General features: G+C 55.0%; 1 protein-coding gene and 2 long non-coding RNA genes across 3 annotated transcripts; all 3 read right to left on the bottom strand.

Annotated features, from left to right (window-relative positions):
* Positions 1-728: 728 nt before the first annotated feature.
* On the bottom strand, positions 729-6,972 carry LOC121077377. The gene is made up of 2 exons (XR_005824005.1): positions 4,826-6,972; positions 729-2,401 (listed from the first exon to the last, which is right to left on the bottom strand). It is a non-coding gene; the product is annotated as an uncharacterized LOC121077377 (long non-coding RNA).
* Positions 6,973-10,379: 3,407 nt separating this feature from the next.
* Positions 10,380-11,548, bottom strand: LOC121077512 (G-protein coupled receptor 12-like; the record flags this gene model as incomplete). The annotated part of the gene is made up of 1 exon (XM_040572784.1): positions 10,380-11,548. A coding segment is annotated over one exon (984 nt), but the record flags the coding sequence as incomplete, so codon positions are not given.
* A 64-nt stretch (positions 11,549-11,612) lies between these two features.
* LOC121077133 lies at positions 11,613-14,174 on the bottom strand. The gene is made up of 3 exons (XR_005823912.1): positions 14,040-14,174; positions 12,604-12,825; positions 11,613-11,711 (listed from the first exon to the last, which is right to left on the bottom strand). It is a non-coding gene; the product is annotated as an uncharacterized LOC121077133 (long non-coding RNA).
* Positions 14,175-14,528: the final 354 nt, after the last annotated feature.

Below are 14,528 nucleotides of genomic sequence, written 5' to 3'. Positions count from 1 at the left end.
TGTCTGGGGAAGGATTTTAGGTGGGAGGCGAAGCCTGTTGGTGCTGGCAGTGGTTCTGCACCCACTTCTGCCCTGTCACGGGCCACAGCCCTGCATTTGATTCTCTGTTTCCTTCAGGGAAGTCCCCCTTGGCATCAGCACAGCTGGAGGAGCTGCACAGAAAGTCCTTGGGGTTTTGGCCCGGTGCCGGTGCCCGTCCCATGGGAACCACCACCATGTCACAGCAGGGGTCCCATTGCAGAGCAGCTGGGATGTGACCTGGAGAGAGATCAGAATGAAGCCTTGTCTAAAAAAAAAAAAAAAAAAATCAATCCAGAGTAACATTTAAGCAGCCAGCTATCAGTACTTAGTGTGGAACAGTGTTAATACAGATGCAAGCACTGTACTGTTTGTATGTACAAAGAGAATGGTTATTCAGGTAATTCAGCAAGAGATGAATTCCCCCTAAGGGAACAAGGCTGCCCTGAGCCGTTAGGGTGCTTTTGGGGACCCCGTGCAGGGCTGGGACACTGCCAGGACATCTTGTTGTCACATGGGGACAGGGAAGGGCCTTGGGGACGTGTGGGGCTGGCTCGTCCCTCAGGTCTGTGGGCATCCCCGTTCTGGGGAGCAGAGCTGTTGTGGCAGGGGCTGGATAGGAGCCGAGTGCCTCCACAAGACCAGGTCTTCCCCTGGAAGGCCAGGTCTCTCCCCAGGCCCTGCTTGTACTATGGCACAAAAGCCATGAGATAACTCCAGCGGGACTCGCTCTGGTGGCACCCGACAGGAGCGTGAGTTTGCAGGGACAATCCGGACCCACCACCTCGTAGCAACCCTGTGGTGCTGGGGGTTGGAGCCATCACCCCGTGCTGTTATTAGGGTCAGTGCCATCACATGGCAAAGCACTCGACAATCACACACTGAAGCCTTGCTTGCCCTGCGTGGGTTGTGTTGATGGAGGAGCCAGGAGCCTCGTGGTGACAGGGAGCAGGGCTCGCCCTCATTCCTCACAGCTTTACGTTCTTACACCACTCTTGGGTGTCCCAGCACATCCTCACCCTTCACACTCTGCCCAAGGAAGCTCCCAGCCCCTAGTGACTATCCCCTTTCACATAGCAAGCCAGCAGGACCATACCCTCCTGGCACTGCCCACTGCTTGCAGTCACCATAATCCAGCTCTTCCCAGGCCTTGGCTGCACTCAAGCAGTCTTGATACCCCAAACAGGCAGATCCACAGGTGGCCTCCCCAGATAGATGAACACATTGCAGCTCATTGCTCTGGTTTCTCATGTAGTTGGTGAAGAAGTGACCTGTACAGGCTGTGGACACCAATTTCTGGCCCAACCATAGCACACTGTGCTCTCCCCAGCTCTCCTGGCAGCATCACAAGGCAGACAAGCAGCACATGGTGGCACTGAAAGCCACAGTCCCACTCCTACAAGGCCAGCTCTGCTGACAGAGCAGCCTCTGTGGTGCCTTGACATGCTCAGGCACCTTCGAGGATGACCGTCTTCATTTTAGGCATACTCACCTAATTTCGACCAGGTCACCTCTGAAACCCAACACGAGCTCTTTGGGTGGTCTGGGCCAGGCTAGCTCTGCTGGAGGTGGTTGTGCCGTGCTAATTAACTCTGGCTGGCTGACCCATATGCTGCACACTCATTGTTTTGTACATATGTGCCTATTTCTGTATACTCCTCCAAAAGTAGGCCATGCCGCATTATACAACCTGAAATGCTCAAATCCCCATGTGGGCTGATATAAAAGTGAATATTTAAATATTTTTATCTAACTTGGCAGCCATTAAAAAACACAATCCAGGTCACAGATGATTGAATTGCTCCTCTCTCTCAAGTGTACCCAAAGTGGGCTGAGGAGATCCTCCTGTACATTAAGGGATCACGTTCCCTGTGAAAATACGGCAGTGACATTTCGTTGCCAGCAGATAATCACGGAGTGCCAAACATTTAATGAGCCCAACCGATCTCCTGAGAGCTCCCCTTGCCATTTTATCTGCCTTCTCCTCCTTGCCAATTTATGGGCACAGATTAAAAATAATAAATAAAAGGCTGCCAACAGGGGGAAGTGTATTCTGTGCACGTACAAATTAATTAGGCTTGAGTCAACCAAAGAATAAATAAGCTGGTTTGAGTCTGCTTAGAGATATTAGCAGAAGACTCTAGTCCCCGAGGTCCATCAGGAAACTCTCGGGCACCTCAGATTTACCTGATGATGGATGTTTTGAAGACTGCGGTGCCCGTGGTATGCTGTCTGTGAGGGCTGTGTCAGCTCTGAAGTCTGGTCTAGCTGAAGTCTCGTGAAGGTCAGTGGAGGTTTGGTAGTGGTCACATCCCAGCTTCTCCTTGATCTCAGGTGAGCTTTGGACTTGCTGTTGGTGCTGGCAGCTTAGAGAATCAGTGTCCTGAAGAAATCAAAAGGCACTGGGTGGTTTCTAGTTTGCCACCCTAGGCATAGACCTGGGGAGGAGCGAGCATCATTGCCTATGGGGGCTCCTGATTTTGCACTTATGCTTGCCACCAGGATGAAGACTTCCTGGGCAAAACAAGACTGAGCACAGCTTCTCCAGGGAGCTCCCTCCAGATAAGAGCCCTCAGATTTCCTTCCACTATCTTTTCCACCTGTACCTCCTTTTCAATGCCCTGACAACCGGAACAGAAGCTTGGCAGACGTCCCTGGGAGCAGAGCATCAACACCTTTGCTTTAATGTCAAAGGGAGGTTTCACACAGAGCGAGACAGGCTTTGCAGCACCAGAGGTGCTGTTTTGGAGGGTGCTTTCCAGAGGTGTGTGGTCAGCAGGAGCCCCACGCTGTGTCCCTGGGGATGGAGCACGGAGGGCCATGGGCAGCTCTCCCCATCCACTCACTGAAGGCCCTCCAGCGCAGGATGCTGGCAAGGAGAGCGTAGGCTGGTTTTGGGGGTTTTGGTTTTTATCATTCCTGTTTTTCTCTCGTAGTAGTTACTTAGGGGTAATGTTTTCTAGGCTGGCATGTCACTTTACAGAAAAAAAAAAAAGGGACAAGAACTCTGTCCTGAGGAGCTTACAGTTTACAGCAAAGACCATATGACCTGCACTGCACTTTAGAAGCCACAAATGTACAATTGTTCTCATACCCATGAATTTACCCTCCCGACTGGGCAGCAGCACCTCGAGGACCGTTGTCCCTTCCCTTGGTGACCCCACGACCAGTACCACAACCACATCCCCCTGCCATCAGGGAGGCTCTCCCATCTCCCCGCCGTCCCCCCACAGAAGTGCCTGAGCAAAGCATGGGAGTGACAAAACCAGCATGTTTTGTCCCCATATAGGTGGCTGGGCTGTTCCCTTGAGGTGGGGCCTTTCCCAGGCCCCCCCATACCACATGGGGCTGTGCTCCTCTGGTATGCCCATGCAGTCCACATGATGCCCTCCTTCAGGGGTTTATACCTAAGCCTAAGCTTTGAAATGCTTCAGTCTTTGAGAAGCAAAAGCAATTTTTTTGGTGAATCCAATCTTTTAACAGACCCCAGGCTCACTCACGCAGGCTTCAGTTTCTCCAGGTGAGAGTTGTGCTTGCATTTTGCTGGGAAGAGGGGGGAAAAGACATGCTTGGGGGGGGGGGGGGGGTGGTTTGCCCCAAAGCCTTCAGTTCCCTGCCCACAGACATGGCAGGAGGAGGTCCCTTTGCTGGGGACCATCCTGGTGGTGGCACCGGGCCAAGGCAGGGCCTGCAGCAAGGGACAGGCTCACACTGCAGGATGCCCTTAGGCTCTTCCCAGATGGGACACACTTGGCTATGGTGTCCCTTGAAGGCAATGTTAATGTAACATTGTCAGTCTTAATCTCTGTCCCATGCTGGGACAGGGCTCTGAGGCCACAGAGCCCTCCATAACACCACACAACAGCAGACCAACCATCTTCTCCTTCCCCTGGGGACATCTCTCCTCACAGAGCTCCCTCTGCAGCCTTGTGCTTTTAGCAGAACACGCTTAAATCTGCTGTTGACTGTTGCATCTGGGGTCTTGTGAGCCCACGTGGTGGGAGATGAGCCTTTCCCTGCACTCCTCACCTGCGGTGACAATGTTAAGGGACCACATTGGCCCTGGGGGACTGGCTCCATGCTAGAATTACCATTGAGCTGAAGGCACTAAGATGGCAGAGGGAAGGAAATCAGCCTGTCATTTTTGGGTGGCTGGTCACACTCCCACCACTCTGTGGGAGAATATCTCAGGTAGGCAAAACGAAGGGCAGCAGGGGGAGCAGCATGGTCCCCATGCCAGTGTCAGACTGAAACAAGGCCCAGGCCTGAGCTGTGGCAGCAAAGTTAAATCGCATCTCAGGGAAGGTGAAGATGGAGAGACTCAGACAGGTTTCTGCCACAGGAGGTCTTTGAGAAGTAGGTAGGTGGACACCGGAGAGAGGGCTGCAAGCCCTGAGCCTGTCTGGGGCCAGGGTATGGTGTGGAGGTGCCTATGGAGCACCTCATCCATTCTGGTGGGTCTGCAGTTCTGCCTCATCCCCTTCTTCGGGCTTGTAGCACCACAACCTGCAGAGCCACCCTAGCAGCCTGGGTACATGCCCCCCCGAGCTTTGTTGCCCCTTTGCTGTTTTTTGACCCTCAAATATAATAAAGATTAAACATACTAGATTAAGATGTGAACTAACAGCAGAAAATCAGGACATACAGCTGGTACCACTGATGTCCACAGACTGCTGTGTGTATGCAACACTGGCACCTTAAGGCCAGCACCTTAAAAGTTACCCATGGATTTGGGGTAGCTCAGCTGAGGGATCTAAAAAAAAAAATAAACCCCCCATGAAAATAAAACCAAGGGAAAAAAACTTACATGATTGCCAGGAGAAAAAAATCCATTCTGCCTTCCTCTGCTAGAGAAGCAAGAGAAAAAATCAGATCCAATGTTATTTCCCAGCTAGCCACCAAAAAAACAGAGCAGTCATCAGCATAACCACTTTCAAAATTGGGTTTATAAGAAACCAATTCACAAGAACAAAACAAAGAGCATACCAAGGCCTACTTCAGCAGGGTCTCCTACCCTTGTAGGAAGGTCTTTTATGCCTGAAGGCCCCACCTCAGCTCAGGTGCTTCAAATCCCGTGAATTTTCACCCATTTTGGGTGTTTGTGTATGCCTGATGCCTCAGCTGGGAATGCTTCCCCAGCAGAAAGTCATTTGCCATGGAAAAACTAACCATACAATTCCTGCATTAGGAATAAAGTGGGATTTGAGCCCAGTGAAGTTACCGTGATGCACGTTGAGGGACTGTTGATTCCTCTAGAGGTGCTCTGGAGGAGGAGAGGTGCCACTGCTGGCCTCCCAAAAGCCGTCCTGGTATGAGCCTTGATCCCAGAACCACCACCAAAGCTGGTTTTACCCTGAGAAGCTCCAGGTCTGCATTTAGCTCTGTCCAGTTTTCCACAAATGGGGCCTCTCTTTGTGGTGCCTTTCCTCACAGATTGGAGCAGTTTAGGACAAAGAAAGAAAATCCCCACCAAAAAGAAACCTTTTGCTCTGAAACACATTTTTAGGGCTGTTTCGGGGTTGATGGCTCCTTGTTTTAATAGACTCCCTTTTGGGGGCTTGCCTGGGGGATCCTGAAGCAGAAGCCACCCGGTGTGAGTTTGGCTCGGTGCCGCAGTGCGGATCCTGCTCCAGGTCAAACATGGGGCTTGCAGGAGGAGAAGCTGGCAGGCAGCAGGGTGGGATTATCGTTGACACAAGTGCCTTTTCTGGAGATCCCCACTGCATTTCCAAGGAGCTCCCGGGGGGGGTTGGAGCAGTGGGTGGTGGAAGTCCAGCAGTGAGAGTGCCCGTCCCCTGCCAGGGGGAAGGGGCAGAGCATTTCTGGGCACTGGTATGTGTTTATGATGCTCGGCCTGCCCTCTCCCAGGCGAAAACCAGGACAAAACCCTGAGATGTCCACCAGGATTCCTCCTTCCTTGCACCTGAGATTTTATCCCAGGGCAGTTCTTGCATCAGTTTTTACTCTGATCTTGGCCAACCTAAGGGATACCCACTCTGGCAACCACACGTCTCTGGGTGCAAAAACAAGCATTGCACCTTGGGCAGGGGACGGACCCCAAAAGCACACAGTAGGGCTGCAAGAAGGGTGGAAAAAAGAATCCCTGCTTTGCTGCAGGACATGCTCCTGCTGGTGGGTTTGTTCCAGGGTGTGTGCTGGGGAGCCTTTCTCCTCCTCCTCCTCCTCCAGATGCAGGACTGGAGCCGTGGGTTTCCACCACCTTCAGCAGGAGCACGAGCACCTCTGGGAAAGGCTGGCAAAGGGCATTTCTGCCTCCCCAGCCCTGCTGGAGAGGCTCAGGGCGGGGTGTCTCCAAGGGGAAGGCACGGTGGCATGGCAGGGACAAGGACAATGTCCTGGTGGTACCTCGTGCCTGGCATCGGAGGGGCTCATCAGCTGGTGGAGATGCCCTGATGCTCCAAAAGGCTCATTTTTTTTTAATACCGGCAGACATACCACCAGCTTTTCCTTCAATTTACCACTTGATAGAAGCAGCTGATGGGAGACAGGCATCTCTCCCACGGGAGGGTCATACATTGCAGGCTATAACCTGATTTCCATTATTATATAGTTGACATTAAAGAAGAAAGAGTCGTTCACTGTCTAATGGGGTCTTTTAACCACGTGCACTTAGTCAATAGGTGAGTAGATGTTGCTGCTTGTATCTATCTACCGTACACAGTTGCTACGTGTGAACAAGTGTATTTCTCCCTGGTGTTGTGGGTGTCCTGCCTGTCGTGACACTAGGACGGAAAGGTAGGGACAACGTTGGTCGCAGGATGAGCTTTCTTCTGTACAGTGTAGAGAGGAGTCCTGCGGAGAGCCGGAGCACCGCTTGTAACTACATTTGTTAAAACGTCATATGACATAATCCCGAACTGTTGACTCTTTATGCATGTGCTAATTAAAAATAATAATAATAAAAAAAGCGTAAAATAAAGATTTTAAGAGGTTAAAGTATATATTTCATTTCTGCTTTTTGTCAGCTTGCCCTCGCCGAGCCTGTTTGCTGCGGGAGGAGTCATCAGCCCCATGATGCTCGGATTTCTATTAGAGGCCAGGGGCAGAGGAAGTGGTGCAGAGCTGTGATATCTCTGTAACCCTTATTTTAGAGAAACCAGCTCTCAAAGATCTATTAATTCCCAAGGGTATGTAATCCCTGACTGCCTGGGTAATTAGATGGCAGAGGACGGCCTTCTGCTGGAAAAGTCTCTGTCCCGGAGGCTTTGCTGAAGGCTCCAAAGGGATGCATGACCCGGGGGTGCCCTTTGCCCAAAACCCACCCAATCTGCCCCTAATTGCCTGAGCCCAGGTCAGGGAAAGTGTAAACCTGTAGTAGCCTGGGTTCAACTGAAATGAAGACACAGACATACACAGTTTGGCACATACCTCGGCCAGGAGCCCAGGTCTTCAAATGTGTTTATTTTAACACCCTCTCCCCCCGTTTTTGGATAACCTCTTGACAAATCACTTTAACAGTTTTATTTACAGTAAGAAAAATAAATTACTCTTACAGATGAATGTATAATATTATACACAATAGAGATACAGTGCAATAACAGCATTGATTTGCTTTCACTCGCTCATAAAGTGCATCGTAGGGGCTTGACTTTACCATGGCCAAACAGTAACTGCACATTTTCCTTTGAGATCAATTCTCCCAGTCAAGTTAAAACAGTTACATCAAGATAATTTGCTGTCCTGATTGCTCTGAAGCGTCCTCGTTGCTGGGAAAGCAGATGTGATGAGAGGGGAAGGAACAGCGGAGGAACAACCTTGGTTTAGACACAATTGACATCAAGCGGAGTTTACAAAGGTGACTACTTCTGTCCTCAGCCTCTCCAGTGCTTTATCCTACAGCGTTTTTTGGCTGGTTTTAAGATCCTTTTCCGTATGACAGTTGTTGTATCCCAGACCGATGGGTTGGCAAGTGCAGCCGGAGGGACTTGGCTTTGCTAAGCCATTGCTGGGCTTGGAGCTGGGGACAATCCCCATTCACATCCCCCAAAATTCACATCCCCCAAGTCCAGGGGCAAAGGAGTGGTGGGCCACCCGTTGTGATGTGGGCCGGCTCTGCTGAACATCTCCTTTATCTCTGCACTGCTCCGTGTTGCAAAGTTTTCCAGCAGGAGTGGGAAGGCTCAGGTCTGCGGGTGGCCAGGACAGGGGCAGGGCAGCTCTCAGCAATTTTGCAAAAAGCAATGGGACTTTTAACAGAAATGGTGCAGATGGTAGAGACGGAGCTGTTAGCAGCAGCACGGCCACCTCGCCCCGAGAAAAGGTCGCATGTGATAGAGAGGAGTTGCAAGGGGACACCATGTGCATCGAACAATTACTCCTGACAATCAAAGGTAGCTGCTGATTAGTTGTTAACAAGGAAGCAAGCACTTGATGCTGGTCAGTACACATCAATACAAATGATTATCAAGATCATTTTTAGAGACACCCCCCCCCCCCCAGATGTGATGCTTTGACAAGAAAGAGGTACTTCGTCCCCCACCAAGAACAGTAATGGTTTCTGGGGCTGTTACGCCAGGTTCAATTAAAACTCCTTTTTTTTGAGATGAGCAAATAGTGGCTGTCGTATCAGGACTGAAATCCTTAGGGTCACGCGTGAGGGTCACACGTTTCCATGGTTTTTCTGTGCTGACTGTGCCCTGAAACCAGCACCGAAGGATGCCCACCTCGTTTCCCACCCCACATGCAGCTTTGCTGGCTTGGGAGGGTTGGTGCTGACGACCAACAGAAGGGGGCCCCAACATCCAGCAAAGCAGCCCGGTGCCCTCACCGATGCCCAAAGTCTCCACTCAAACCTTTCTCCAGTGAAATATGTTCTTTGGGGAAAACAAAAACAAACAAACAACAAAAAAAAAACACTGAAGGGAAGATGCAGTGAAATGGACAGAGATTTCCACACCCTAGTGCACACCATGTTACCTTAGGCACCTTCACCTTCCTCCTCACCTCACCTTATTTCTTTTTACCCTATTCTTACCTCCTCTCACCTTACCCTGTTTCTACCAATGAGTGTAGGATATACAAGAAAACACAACTTTGGGCATGCCAAGGTGTGCCCAGAGCTGATGAGCTCATGCTACGTCTCACTCAGAAATACAAAACGGGAAACGAATGCTGCCTTCCAGAGCAGCTTGTAGAAAAACACTTCCAAAATGTTCACAATGCTTCAAAAGTGGTTTAAACTAACTCTGCATTGGGTGTTCACATCGAGGAGCTGCAGGGACCTGGCTGCAGTTACAGAAACCAGAAGAGAGGAAATGAGCAGAGAACGGTGTGTACATATATCTATGTTACTCTTTTATATATAACTCTGTATATAAATATATATATATTAACTTTTATATGCATACTGATTCGACATTGTACCTCCTGCCCATTGCCCAAGGTGTTTAGAAAGGAAATGAGGGGAAAAAAGAAAAAAAAGGGGGGGGGGGAAGGAAAAAAAAAAAAGGAGAGTGGCCATTTCTGAAAGGTGGAAAACAAGTTCAAGCCCCGTCCATGCTTTGGACGCTCTCAGCTGTGTTTTCACGCACTTGGCTTTGTGGGGCTGGACCCGGACAGACACACGGTGCTGTCGGGTGGCTGTGACCCCCCCACAGCATGGGAAAAATCCTGTCCTGCCCCAGTGGATCGGCTGGTGCCCGCAGGCAGCTGCGTGGTCTCTGCCCAGCCTCCCTATATGGGACCTGAGCAAGCCCGGATCCCTTTTGGGATGCGAACCCTCCCCCCCCCCCCCCATCCCTATACAAAGCAGAGTGGAAGCCAGCCCGGGAGGGAGCTGGCTGGGCCAAAAATCAATTTTTTTTTGGGGGGGGGGGGGGATTCCCTTGGTGCCCCCACCGCCATCAACCCTGCAGCAGCCCAAAATAGAGGCAACCCCCTAAAGTGCCTTCGGCCCCACAAGTCCTTTGCAGACCACATGGAGGCACCGCGCCCTCCCCAGCCCCATCCACCCCCCTCCATCTCCCTGTGCTTCTCCGGGGCTGCCCCCTCCCAGCCAGAGCAGCCCCCCCCCCGTTATTGCATAGCAGAGCAACACCTGATTTTGGGGGCCCCCCCGCCCCACACACATGGGGCAAGTGCCCCCCCCATGCTCCCAAAGCCGTCCTCAGCTCGTGGCCCCAGGGGGCGGCAGGACCACCGAGCCCACTGCCTCCTTACCCGAGACGAGACAAACGCCATCCATCGTACGGAGATCCTTTTTCTTTCTTTTTTTTGGTGTTTTGTGTTTTTAAATAAAAAATAAAATGTGTACGAAAATAACATTTCTAAAGGAAACCATTATCGTTCTTTTCTCTCTCTTTATCCACTCTCCACCTCCCTCCTTTTTTTTTTTTTTTTTAAATTTTTTCTCTATTTTTTTTTCCTTCCCCTTTTTTCCTCTTTCCCTTCTGGCCACCTGCCCATGGAGCAAGATGCGCAGGCCGGGGCTGGGGGGGTGGGGGTGGGGGCTCCTCCCGGTGGGAAACATGAACGGCGGAGGGAGAAAGGAGGAGGAGGAGGAAGAAGAGGCGAGCGAGGGAGCTCCTCACACGTCGCTAGATGTCCTTGGCCTGGAGGAGAAGGCGGAGGGGATGCAGCCGCAGCAGGCCAGCCAGAGCGACTTCTGGATGTCCGGGTTGCGGAAGGCGTAGATGATGGGGTTGATGAGGGAGTTGCAGGTGGCGGGCAGCGCCAGGGAGTAGGTGTAGACGGCGGGGTAGCTGGAGTCGGCCACCAGCGAGTAGATGGCCAAGGGGATCCAGCACAGGGCGAAGGTGCCGAGGATGAGCGAGAGCGTGGAGAGCCCTTTGCGGGTGGAGGTGGCCTGCGCCGTGGCGATGAACTGGTGCTGCACGGCGATCTGCTGGGCGTGCCGGAAGGCGATCTTGCAGATCTGCAGGTAGAGCTGCAGCATCAGGGCGAAGAGCAGCAGGAAGGCGACGGCCAGCACGGCCGCGTTGTCCTTGGTGACGGGGCGCAGCACGCTGCAGGCGCTGGGCTCCCGCAGGCAGTTCCAGCCCAGCAGCGGCAGCAGCCCCACGCCCAGGCACAGCGCCCACATCAGCAGCACCGTGGCGCAGGTGAAGCCCAGCGTGCGCTCGCTGTGGTAGGTGAGCGCGTTGTACAGCGACAGGTAGCGGTCCACCGTGATGGCCAGCAGGCTGCACACCGAGGCGGAGAAGGCGGCCAGCAGCAGCCCCGCCGCCCCCAGCTCCGCCGCCTCGCTGGGGGGCCGCAGCAGGTAGCGCACGGCGAAGTTGCCCACCAGCCCCAGCCCGGCCAGCAGGTCGGCCAGCGCCAGGCTGCCGATCAGCACGAAGGTGGGAGCCCGCAGGCTGGGCGTGTAAAACAGCACCGCCAGCACCAGCGCGTTCTCCGCCGCCACCGCCGTGCCCGTGGCGCACAGCGCGATGTCCCAGGGGCTCACCGGGCCCCCCACGCCGCCCCCGGCCGGGGACCCCCCTCCTCCTCCTCCTCCTCCGCCGCCGTCGCCGTCGCCTCCTCCGCCGCCGCCTCCCGGGGTCGCCGTGCCCGGCCCCCCCCCGCGGCCGCCGCCGCCGCCGCCGCCGCCGCCGCCGCCGCCGAGGGCCAGGCGCTGGGCACCGAGGCTGTGCCGAGCCCCGGGAGCCGCTGCTGCTGCTGCTGCGGGGGCTGCCACGGCCCCCCCAGGGCGCCGGGGCCGTGCAGCATCGCTGGGGAGAGAGGGACAGGTCGGCTGTCAGGGCGGGGGACACACGGACCGGCTCCGGTGGAGCCCCCCGCAGCGGAGCCCGGCACCCGGCAGCCTCCCGCAGCCACCCCGCGGGGGCACCGGGCTTCTTCTCGCCCCCCCCGCAGTCCCCTGCTCCGCATCCCATGCCCATTCCCTCCTCTGCCCCCCCTTCCCGTCCCCATCCCCGTCCCCATCCCCATCCCCGTCCCTGTCCCCATCCCCGTCCCCATCCCCATCCCCGTCCCCATCCCCGTCCCCGTCCCCGTCCCCGTTCCCGTCCCCGTCCCCGTCCCCGTCCCCATCCCCATCCCCGTCCCTGTCCCCATCCCTGTCCCTGTCCCCATCCCCATCCCCATCCCCATCCCCATCTCCATCCCCATCCCCATCCCCGCCCCCCCCCCCGAGCCCCGCTGCGGGGTGCCTGTGTGTGTGTGGGGGGGGAACAGCACCCCGCCGCTCCCTCCCCAGGGCACGGCCACCTTTTTGTCACCCGTTTTTAGCGCAAAGCCCCCCATCCCCCACTCTTTTCTCTCCTCTTTTTTTTTTTTTTTTTGGCGAGTAAAAGCCGCTGCTATTAATAGGCCAGCCCTCGCATGGATGCGGCGCCGCTGATGAAAGGAGAAGGCAGCGGCTGGGGACAGCCTGCGTTAACTTTCTCCTTCCCTCCTGCCTTCCCCTTCCTCGCAAGATGCTGCCGCAGAGCGTCCCCCCCCCGGCTCCTGCAGCACCCACCGCCGGCTCCTGACCTGCTCGGTGCCCACCGTGCCCCTGCAGAGCCCCCCTGGCCCTGGGAGGCTCTGCCCGCTGCCAGCCCCCCACCAGCATCGCCACTTCCCTTCCCATCACAGCCCAGCCCGGGGTTGTCGTCTTACCTGGCTCTAAGGCTGGAGGATCAGCTCGCTTGCCCCCGTTTTTATTTTTCCCCCTCCCGCTCCTTCCAGCCCTTGGTGTTGAGCCTCATTCCTCGGCGAGCATCGCTAATAACGTTGGTAGATAGCTGGCATCGCCTCGCACTTAATATTCCTGCCCCATTGGATCTGCTGATAAATCTCAACTCTGACGTCAAAGTCTTCACTTGCATTCATGATCCAAGCCTGTGAATCAGAGCGGCTGTGAGCAGAATAACAACGAGGCTGGCTCCCCGCTCCGCCGCCACGCGCGCGCTCGCCGGCACGAGGGGGCCGCACACACGCGCACGCACGCCCCTCCCATGTGCCCGATGCAGTTCCCCAAGGTCGGGGCCCAACGCAGAGGCCCGCAGGGGTCACAGCCCCCGGGGAGGCCAGGCCACGCTGGCTTTTTCCCACCCGGTGCCCAGGGACACGGGGATGCCGAGGGGGGAGCAAGGCGGCGTGCTGCAGCTGCTCCCCTTGGGAGCAAAGCAGCCTGGCGAGACGCAGACCCCAAAGGCACGGTTATTTTCCAATGGCTCTGTCGTTCCCAAAGGGAGCTGCGTCTTCGGGGTGGGGACGCTGGGCTCTCTCTGATACCACTTCTCCCCCTCTCGTGCTGGTTTCATAACTTCATGCTCTCGTCCCCCTCTCTCGCGGGCTGGAGCTATGCGGTACAGCGAGCGCGGTGCCGCCACGGGCGTGCAGCTGCCGATGTGCAGTGACAATGTGACACTCCGGTGGGGAACGGTGGCTTTGGCCGCCTCCAGCCACTGCTGTTAGGAGCAGACGGGCTCCCCGTCAGGCTGAGACCACACAAGGGGAAACTGGGAAGGCTCCCGGAGGTCCCAAGCGGCCTCTGCTCTGAGCAGCGGTCCCCTTGCCCACCCCATGCGCACCTAAACAGGGCTTGGCTCGCCCCAAATCCTGCAGTGCTTGGCTGGGACCTCCCCGTCCCTCCAGCTCCTCCAGCAGAGCTCCACTCAGGCAGCTGGGTGCCAGCCCCATGGCATCCCACAGCAGTCCCGAACCGCCCTAAATCCACCTGGGGGGCACATCACACCCGCAGCCCTACCTGGGGGCACATCCTGGCTTAGGGGTTGTGCTTTTTCCATTAAAAACAGTGGCTGGCATCAAGCAAGAGACAAACCCGTGAGCTAAACCACCCAATTTCTACCCTCCTCCGTCCGTAGAGGATGATAACTGCGGTGCCAGTGACTGGCATTTTCACCGGCACACCCAGGGACATGACCGAAGCACCCCAAAAAGGGGACACGCCCACCCTGCTGCATGCACGGGGACAGGAGCCCATTGCCAGCACATGGGGATATGGCCCCCACACTGTGTGTATGGGGATAGGCCACGTCAGTGTGGTGCATTTTTCTAGAAAAAAGGGCTTTTGCTTAATTTCCCCCCACCTCTCGTGGTGTGTTGGGTGCTGTGCCCGGCCACCCTGTCAGTGACTGCTTCGCCTTGGCCGCAATCTGCCCAGCTGTAGGAAACTCTGCGAGCCTGCAGGGGAGATAAATTATAAAAATATTAGGGTAAATATTCGTGATAATGACCAATTAACACCAACCCAACTAACCCTACGTGGCACAGTAGATGGGACGGGATGGGACGGGATGGGATGGGATGGCAGTGGGGGGCTGCCCCTTCCATCCACCTTTCCGCCATTTCCCTTCATTTTTTTGTTTTTATTTTTTTATTCTTTTCCCTCCCCACAAAGGTCAGCTCTCTTGTTGGAGCCAAAGTCACGATCCTGGCCCCTGATCGCGGCGTAGCTGTGTTTGATGAGTCACTTGGTTCACAGGAACAGGCTGGGGTTGCTATAGAGACGGCGCGGCGGGGCGAGGATCCCTTCGTTACCCTAATCACTTCGTGTGACGGAGAAAACCCAGCCACGA

Source organism: Cygnus olor, chromosome 13 (assembly GCF_009769625.2).
Source record: "Cygnus olor isolate bCygOlo1 chromosome 13, bCygOlo1.pri.v2, whole genome shotgun sequence".
NCBI lineage: Eukaryota > Metazoa > Chordata > Aves > Anseriformes > Anatidae > Cygnus > Cygnus olor.
This window is presented reverse-complemented; position numbering and strand designations above follow the sequence as displayed.